At 53.6% G+C, this 9,810-nt stretch overlaps 1 protein-coding gene across 1 annotated transcript in view; it reads right to left on the bottom strand.

Moving 5' to 3' along the window:
- Positions 1 to 7,677: 7,677 nt before the first annotated feature.
- The window catches only part of Sh3pxd2a (SH3 and PX domains 2A), a 192,728-nt gene continuing 190,595 nt past the window's right edge, over positions 7,678 to 9,810 (bottom strand). Inside the window, exon 15 of the mRNA XM_042689196.1 lies at positions 7,678 to 9,696. Within this exon, the coding sequence (XP_042545130.1) occupies positions 7,744 to 9,696 (1,953 nt within the window). The 3' untranslated portion in view covers positions 7,678 to 7,743. The remainder of the gene's footprint in view (positions 9,697 to 9,810) is intronic.

Genomic DNA, 9,810 nt, shown 5'->3' with positions numbered 1-9,810 from the left:
CGAGCATGCAAGGCAAGCGCTCTACCACTGAGCCACCTTCCCAGCCCTGCTAAGCACTTTTTGATGGCTGGCAAAGTGGGGAAACAGGCCAACGTCTAGACACAATGTTGGCATCAGTCATCTGGCTGGGCTGTGTGGGTACATGGGATGCCTGCCTTCCTACCCTCATGGGAGGATGCTCTGGCTGTCCAGTTTGGGCTGGCCTTAACCCCCCATAGCAGGACCAGTGTTGCCTGCTTACAGAGTCTAGTACAAGCAGGTTGGGGTCAAACATGCTGGAGATGGGAGCCATCTTGGCCACTCATGAAATCCTCCCTAAGCTGAGGAAGGTTGGAGGAACCCAATGGGGACTGTGGCCCCCCCATGTACTGAGATGGAATCTGGTGTCAAGAATTAAGTGATTTAAAAAGACAAAAAAAAAACACCTTTATTTAGTTTTCAGGGAAATACAAGATGCATGTAAACATAAACAAAATACAAAACACCCCAAATCTTACAGTCTAGAAGCATGCCAAGGCAGAGCATCTCTGCAGACCAACAGTCCCGTGAGAGTGATAAAGGACACGTGCCAGATGGCAGGCAGGGGCCGGCCCTTCCCAAGGTGTGATGAGACTTTAAGAAAACTATTATAAATGGAGACAGTTTAGCACCACCATTGATCCTGGAAATATTTCAGCACTCACGTGGACTGCGCTGTATTGAATTCATTTTTTTCCTCCAGTTTTTCTGCCAAGGGGAAAGAGGAAAAAACCTGGAGAAAGGACTTGGAGTGGGTTTCTGGTCCTACTAGGAGCTGGGTAGGGGGATGGACAGCAGGAAGAACTCCTCAAAGTTCCAGAGCCCCAGCCATCTCTACCAGCTCACCTCTAGCCATACAATCCAATACCCATGCTTCAGAGACCCTGCTTATCTATCTTGCTCCTCAGCCATTTTCCTGCACACCTCAGAAGCTGGCAGACACCCATTCCCCACCCCGTGTCCTGCATTCACAGAAAATATCTTGCATGGAGTAAGTTGCCAATTCAAGGTGGCCATTTATCCTTCTCTGACATAAACTGAGCCATGTGCCTTGGTGAGAAACCACTAACAATTCGAAGAACATAATCCTGGTTGGGTGTGCAGTTCTGGCCTAATTCATAGCAGGCAGGCAGGCTCAGCAAATGGAACCATGGAGGATCAGAGAACCTTGAGATAATCCATTAGTGGGAGGCTGACAGGTTCTCTTCACCTCGGACAGGCCTGAGGAAGTCTGAATCTTGAGTTCCAGTTTGGGGATGGTGGGCCCCTATTGCATGGCCCTTCATGGTCACTGGTTTCTGATTTGTATAACCCCACAAGCTAGCTTTGGATTGGACAAAGGGTAGTGGGAAAAATCTGTGATGAACTTTGGAAATGAATGTTGTTTTCTGAAAATGGCCTCTAAAATGAACAATTGTTTAGGTGCAACACCTCCTCTCCACCTGCTGACCATTCGCTGGGACTCAATTTGTGGCCCAGTGAAAAACTGTTTGACTAGCTTCCATGGTCAAATAGGAAGGATTTCCCTGTCTCCAGCTCTGGCTGGACTTGTGGTTGTTAAGTCATAAAAATCCCTGTGCACTTGCTCTCCTTCCTGACACATTCAGCATTGGCTTGTTCCTTCAAAAAAGACAAAGCACAACTCCCATCTTTCAGCCTTCCCACACCCTTTCTGCATAGAAGACATCCTTTTCATCCATGTCCTCCCATGAAGGGAAGGCAAGCCCTAACCACATGCGTACGTACATGACATGCACACACACACGTTGTCAACATGCCTCTCACCCACCTCCAACTTGCTCAATCCATCTTCCTCTAAAAGAATTCTCTCACACAAACCTCTTAACGTGCAAACCACTGGCCAGGATGGGGCTGAGCAAGGCAAGGACCTTCAGCACAGAGAACCACTACCCTTTAAGGCCACTATGTTCTGGGACGGGGATAGGAAAGGATGCTGATTGTCAAGGTCAAGTGCAAATTTGAAACTTGAAAGCTAGGATAGGGAAAGGGGAATTTCATGTGAATCCCAGCGTTATAGGCAGGCTGGCACCAAGGCTTTGGAAGGTAGCGTCTTCCACCAGTCCATGTACCAGCATGCACCCAGGACAAAGCAGGAGGGAAGTTACAATTAGTGGGGCTGAGGTCATAGGTCACTGACCCTGTCCTCTCACTTGCTTTGATGATAGACCTTCAGAACCTCAGGAGAAGAGACTATTCCAAACAGATTTAGCTGGAGAAAACTCAGTCCCTAGGATGCCTTCATACTACCATGAGGCGTGCGGCCAGGCCTGTGGTAGAGACAGTAGGTGCTGCTGTAAATGCACATGTAGCTCCTGTAGAACCCACCTCCAGCCGGTTCTCACCCTGCTCAGCCTGACCTTCCCTCAGAAATGAGCCCAGGGGCCAGCAGCTCTCAGGTCACATGGCTTGTGATGCAGGCTACCGGCTGGGAGAAGGCCTGCCAGGTGAGTGTCCTGACTTCATCATCTCTCTTCCATGGCTGCTTTTTGGACCCAGGAATTAAGGCCTTAGGCTGCTTCTGCTAGATCTGTTAATGCCAGTGTGAAGTTTCCAACTAAATAATACAATAATTGTCAAAGTGGAGGAAAACACATTGCACTCTCCAGCCGGGATTGTGTGTGTGAATGGCACACATAAACTTGCTGCCAGAGCTGAGTCTCTTGGGACCTGCCCAAGGCCAAGGACTGTTCAATGGAGACAGCTTGCCCAGGATTTTCTTCTCTAACCCCATGTTATATAATTCAAGTGGGAAATTACCAGCACACACACGCACACAAGCACACAGGCACACACAGATTTTCTCAACACACAGCCCTCAAAAAAGTGAGGGAATCTTATTCTTTAGCAATGTGGACTGTTGTTCTCTTTCCAGAGAGCTCTGCGTAGAGATTCTCAGTGTCTGGACATGTGGATGTTTCTATTCCAAGAAAGACCCACGCAGGCACAGCCCCACTCCAGCACAGACATCCATATCCATACAGAAATTCAGCAAATGAGGGTTGGAGCAGCAAGCTTACAGTACTGAAGGTGGAGGGGTTGAGCCAGGCATGGGCGTGCTCACTGCTCTGGGAGGCAGAGCTCCAGGGGCTGGGGCCAGAGGGGCCTTCTGCCCTGCCACTTGCACTGGCCCTACGGAAGGAGGCTGGCTTGGTACCTGTCACGAGGGCTTCCGTCTGCAGACAGCTGGGCACAGGGCTCCTGGGTTTGTCCCAGGACTCCTGAGGCCTGCCTGGGTTGAAGTGGGGCCTACTCCTCACAGTGATGTCATTGAGATGAACGGTGGCCCAGGCTCAGCCGTCAGGCCCTGCTGCAGGGCTGTGGGACTTGTATTTCACTGGGTATACAGGGCCTAAGGCACCGGCACCCTCCCAATGGTTTAGTTACATCTAGGGTTCTTGCCCACTAACCAAACTGAGCTTCCATTGTTCTCCAAGGAACTCAGACACATATTAAAAAGGCTCATAGCCCAAACATCAGGAGCCTGGGGTGAGGGAGGGCTGCTGGGATTTACTTTTAGGACAGGTCTCTCTGAGCAGCTGGCTTGCAAAACAACAAAAATGAAAACCTGGAGCAGTTCCTGGATGTCCCTGCTCTGCTCTTAGGACTGGGCCTGGGAGGTCAAAGGCCCAAGTTACTTCCCTGAATCCCTTTCTTCTGGGTGGACAAGACCCAACAGAAAAAGAGGCTGCCCTCTAGAGCCCTTCCATTCTTGCCAGGGAAACCCACCTGGGTGTTCCACCGTTCCAATTCCTTCCAGCAGCCCTCTCATGCCTCCTGCAGACTGGGCCGTGGGGTTAGTGAGCCCTGGCATCTCTCTTGGTCATATTGCACTTTCCTGTCTCAGACTGTTTTCATTTTCCATTGAGAATGCAAAGTATTTGGAGGGAGCAGGGGAAGTGAGTAACCTTAAAGAAATAATATTATCAGTTAAATATAAAAATAGGAAAAGCAGGGGTTGGGTTCATCTTTCTTTGCCCCTTAAAAACAAAAACTACCAAACCAAGGTCTAAACTTAAATAATTCTACGCCTACTCTGCAAGTACTAGTAATAGGAAAAATAATGCTTGGCCGAAATTCCCTTGTCTTTTTTTCCTTAGATGATAAAAAGTAACATTCCTTGCTGAGGAAAGCAATGGATACAAATGCCAGTAAAATACGCCGCTCTAACATCTGAAACTGATTACAGTGATTCTATATAATGCCTTCGTCCAATGGAGAATCAAGAGAAAGACCCACACAAAGAGGAGCCTTCGGGGCCAGGCTGGGGATGGATGGATTCTGCCAACGTCCCAGCAAACAGGACCTGGCCACAGCCACAGGGAGGAGGGAACCTTCCAGGTCCCTCGTGCTGCCCCACCCCAGATCCCATATCCTAGACAAAAGAACATGGAGGAGCCAGGTCGGCTATGACAGAGTGTAAGTGGGAGAGTTTTTCCCCCTTATCATAAAAGAAAAAGGACTTTAAGCTGAAAGAAAAACAAAGCACCAAATGATGCATCTTCCGGCATTATATAAACCGCAATAATGACCTCAGAAGGGCTCATTAGGATTAAAGTTGCAGTATACAGCAATACAATATTTCACATTTTCAATCACAACGAATGGAAAACTAGGTTTGGATGCTGCTGAGATTTCATTTTTGCCTTTTAGTCTGATCTGGTTTTCCTCCAGGTGAGTCAGAGCCCAGGCCTCCCGTCCTCTGCTGTGCTGGCAGTGCCTTCTGCTCTGCTGGCAGTGTGCTCCAACATCACAAAACAGCTCAGTAGCTCTAGGGAAAAGGCCCTCCTGCCTGGGCAGGGCTAGGAGTCCAGGGGCACAGGCCTGGCACCCCTGGCTGTGCCTGAGGACTGGCATGCACCCTTTTTCAAGTATTAATATTCTTTGGGTTTGCAGGGTTTTGTGCTGTGCTGTGAATCAGGGGTTTGATGGAGGGGGGCAAGGTGCAGTGCAAACACTGCTCAATTCCACATGCTGCCAGCAGGTGGCAGCATCTCCCACTTTTCCTGGATGCCTGAGCAACTCCCAACCATCCTTGGGGCTGGAGGTCACAATGTAAACATGATGGCCACACAATAATCTGTAACAGGGCTGGGGAGGAACACAGGATCAATGTGGAGGGAAACCTGCCATTAACTAGCTGGGTGATTTAGGGAAAGTCATTTCCCATTCTTGGGTTAAACTAACAGGAAGAGATGGGAAGTGTTCACTTCCTAGGTCCCTACCAATCCTGCCCTTTAATGACATGATGGCTTCAGAGCCCTAGAGATCAGGGTATTTTTGGGGGGAGGGGGAGGGGAGGGAGCAGGAGAATGTGGGTGGCAGAGATCCATAGGGGGCTGTAGGGAAGATGGGGAAGGGCGGGCTAGGCAGGCTCTGGGGAGCACTGTGGTCCAGTCCAATTGAGATGCTCTATGCTTGGCAGCCATGCTGCTCTCCCTCCTGGCCGGCTGGACTCTGGTGACTGAGCTGACTCAGCACAGGCATCTGAGATGTGGGGCCGTAGCCCTCCCCCTGGAAGGTCCTTTCACCCAACAGCCCCTCTACTTTTAAATTTTATTTTAAATAATCATAAATTACTTTTTTCATCTTTTAATAAATATGTGCTGTTTAAAAATGAGAAAAGTATATACTGCATCTTTAAGTAATGCACTCGGTTCTCTGGGTTTCTTTGCATTCCACCGTATTTAAAGTGCATTAATTAAAAATAATGAACCACTTCTTTATCATTATTGTTCAAATAAGGACAAATAATATTAATATGAAGACACTACACTACCATTAGTACTGCAATCTAGCAGATTAACACAATATCCTGCTCTATTTAATACTGTCCAGCAGAAGAAAATAACTAATTTCAATTTCTAAGTCAAATGCATAAACAACAACGAAAAGAAACCAAACAATCTCACCACGGCCCTTTGACAAAGAACACGTGCAGTTTGCCATAGCTGCCAGGCACTGGTGTATGGTAAGGGACAGGGGTGGGGGGTGGATGGCACCAAGACACTGGGTCCTGGCTGACCTGCATGGGGAGGAGGAGGCCTGTCCTCCTTGGTGGAAAGCAGACGCCTTAGTCCAGCGGTTCTGGCAGCTTGGTTGGTCAGCTGGCCGCTGTGAGGCCTGCTCTGTCTGAAATCAAAGGCACGTGCGGAAATCCACTCCCAGCAAAAGTTGAGTCCTTGAGGAGGCTGAAGGCCTTCTTTCTGGAGGGTCCCCTCTGGAATGCCAACCATGAGCAACACAGCCTGAGGTTGACAGAGGGTGGCAGGGGACTTGGTGTTCTCGCTTCTCTCTTCACTGGGGCACAGCCCCTGGAGAAGACCAGGCTGTTTCTGCACCGCAGGCCCTCCATCTTCTCAGGCACCTGTGGCATGGCCAGTAGGTTCAGAGGGCTGATGGTGGTATCTGCTCCAGTCTGGCCCTGGGTGGGGCCGTAACTGCTTTCGGCAGGTCCTACCCTAAGGCTTGCTTTCAGCCCCGTACAGTGGGGTGAACATACAAAGAGCGGAGGGTCACCCCGCAGCCCGGGAGTGGCCTCTCTAAGGTCTGGCTGCTTACAACACCTTCCCTCCCTCTTGGGGAGGGTTCTTTAACCTCATCAATGTTGGGCAGGAACCAGACAGTTAAAATGTTTTGCCAAGCCTGGGGCCTGGTCATCCCCAGCCCCCGAAGCCTTTGGCAAGCACCGGGCTTGGGCACTGTCCAAACAGTGGACACCAAACAAAAACGACTCGGTTTATGGAAGGGCAAGAATATGAAACCCAGACCCAAACAAAATAGCCTTCCATAGACTACAACAGAAAAGGCCCCCCCCCCCCCCCCCCCCCCCCCCCCCCGTTTCCCATGTGAGGCTGACCACCTCAGTCTCCCGAACGAAAATAAACCTGAAACCAAGATCTGATATAGAACCCCCAAACCAATAAACCTGTCCCAAAATATGCCAAGGGACCACTCACCACTGCTGGAAATACTGGGCAGTCATGTGCAAATGACGAGCCCCCTTCCCTCCCACCCCCCGGCTGCCCCAGGATGGCAGACACCCTTGTTCTCAAGGCCAGGGTGGTGATGGTGGTGGTGAACAGTGGCACCTGGGAATTACTTTTCCTCCAACACACATGGAAGTGGCCAGGCTCAGGGAGGGACTGAGCTCACAGAGACGCTGCCCAGCCTCAGTGCCAGGGGTGGCTGATGTGTCTACCCGTGGAAGAGTATGGCGGTCTCTGGAAGCCAGCTCAATCACTAACATCTATTAATGAGAATCAAGGGCTAGCTGCAGTGGCATGAAGCCAGTCACCACAACAGCCAAGTAGGGGTCAGAACACTGCAGACCCTTCCTCCCCCATGATGTGATATTCCAGATTTGGAGCAAAGGCATGATTGGGGCTCCCTGCGCGGCCTTGTCTCAAGTGACCATGCAGTCTATCCGTGAAGGTTACACCAAGGTATACGGTGGGTTCCAGGCCTAGGCCTCCCCTCCTATCCCCTTCTCCCAGCGTTGCCTCCCTTCCAGGTGAGGAGCCGCTGGGGGCACCTTTGAGGGCGCCGATGCTGAGGGTTCAATGCTGTCCTTCCTCCCTCCCCACCTCCCATTTTGTCCTTCCCCGTGTGTGTATGTGTGTGTGTGTGTGTGTGTGTGTGTGTGCCACTATTCGTTTGGTGGTGGCCCCCAAGGCACATGGAGCTGGAAGGACGCCACGCTCCCAGTCAGTTCTTCTTCTCCAGGTAGTTGGAGGGCACCCAGCCTTTGAAGGGCTTCACCTCATCCAGGATCTGGCAGTACCACCAGCCGTTGGGGTTCCTCTCCAGCACCTCCATGGACACCCCTTCCTGGAAGCCTGCCGTCTCCTCGTCGCCCTCGTAGTCTGCGATGGAGACGTACATGTCCTTGAGGTTATTGTGGATGAACTGGGACTTCTCGATGGGCTTGGGGCGCACGGGGGACACGGGGATGCAGTTGCGCTGCGCGGACAGCAGCGGGGAGTCGGAGCCCTGGCTGGCAGCGCGCTCGGCCAGGCGGCCCCTGGCCTCGGCGGCGGCGGAGCGCGCCGTGCTGAAGGAGGAGTTGCGGCGGACGCCGCGGCCGTCGCTGGCGGTGAGCGACTCGTTCCTCCGGAGGGCACAGGACAGGTTGTTGTCCTTGGGTGGCGGGGACACGAACACAGACTGGGGCCGGACGGCCACCTGCCGCACCCCGTTCCGCATCTTCACGGCGGCGGTGCCGGTCTTGCCGAAGCCGCCGGGGGGCTTGGAGGGGATGGGCGGCGTGGCCCTCTTGCTCTGGTTCACCGTGTTCAGCGCCTGCACCCGCTTCTCGGCGCTTTCCAGGCTGTCGGACTTGCCCTGGCTCTGCTTGCTCCTTGCCGGCTCCGCCTGCTCTTTGCCGGAAGGGCTGGGCTGCTGGCTCTCGTCGGGCATCAGATAGTGGGAGGGGGCCCAGCCCTCCAGCTCCCCAAACTTCACGTACCACCACCCGCTTTCCAGCTTCTCCAGCACCTGGACCTCGGCGCCGGCCGGGAAGCTGATCTCCGAGTCCTGGACCTTCTGGTACGCGCTGCACGTCACGTAGGCCGCTGCCTGCCCTTCCCACTCCTTCCTCGGGGGGCCGGGGGGCGTGGGGGCCGGGAGCGGGATCACATCGGCCGAGCCCCTCCTGGGCCCCTCAGACGCCGTCTGGGGGGGCAGCTCTGAATCCTCACTCTTGGAGCCCTTCAGGCCCCCCCGGAGCTGGCCCGTGGGTCTCAGCTGACGCCTTAAAGTGCTGATGTCCATCTTCTCTTGGCTCTGGGACTCGGCACGGTTGAGCAGCGGCTTGGGCCGGATGGAGGGCTTGGTGCGGGCACAGGGGGTGGGCCCAGCCCTCACCTCCGCCTCTTTCTTGGCCCCGATCTTGGGGGTGCCGCGGATGCTCGCATCCGAGGCGGAGCGGGGCTTCAGGTCACCACTGTTCTTGGACAGGGAGGAGGAGGAGGAGGAGGAAGAGGAGCAGGTGGTGTTGATGGTGGTGGAGGAGGAGGAGGCTGAGGAGTGGTTTTTCCCCAGCTCTGCCTGGGCATTCTTCTCTACCTTGAGTTTTAGAAGTGATGACGACTTGGGGGAGTTGGAGCCGGACTTGGGGGAGTTTTTCCTGGCAAGGGACAGTGAGGAGCCCCCGGGGGAGTCGCTGTCTCCGGAGGAGCCTCTGGCTGACAGGGCGTCTTCTGCGCATGGCCGGAAGCCCTCGTTCTCGTAGATGGTCTCCTCCTCCAGGGCCACGTCCTCAGAAGACCCACCCACCCTGAAGCAGGCTCGCTGCAGGGAAGAGGCTGGGGAGGGCCTGCGAGGCTGGGAAGGCCGCCTGTCCCCCGCACCTCTGTCTTCTGCAGGTTCCTCACTCAGCTCCGGCTCCGAGTCAAAGCCAAAAGCAGGGATGTCATACTCGGGCTCCTCATACCTGAGCTTCAGCGGGGAGGCCTGGCTGTCCCCGGCCCCTGCGCAGCCCTCGTCCACCTCTTTGGGCTTGCTGGGGGGTGCGGGCGGCGGCACCTTGGGCCGGGTGAGGGTGCTGGTGCGGCGGTTCAGGTTGGGCTTCTTGCGCTTATCGATGTAGGACGCAGGGGCCCAGCCCTCCTTCTCACCGATCTGCACATACCACCAGCCACCGGAGTTCTTGTCAATCACCTGGGGGGAAGAGAGCAGACCATCCAGAGGGTTGTCCTGGGCTACAGCTTCCTACGTTGGCTATAAGCCACATCCATCTCCATCTTACAGAACAACAAACTGAGCCCTTGAGAA

This window comes from Dipodomys spectabilis, unplaced genomic scaffold (assembly GCF_019054845.1).
Source record: "Dipodomys spectabilis isolate Male_0828 unplaced genomic scaffold, ASM1905484v1 ptg000125l, whole genome shotgun sequence".
In the NCBI taxonomy this organism is placed as follows: Eukaryota; Metazoa; Chordata; class Mammalia; order Rodentia; family Heteromyidae; genus Dipodomys; species Dipodomys spectabilis.
This window is presented reverse-complemented; position numbering and strand designations above follow the sequence as displayed.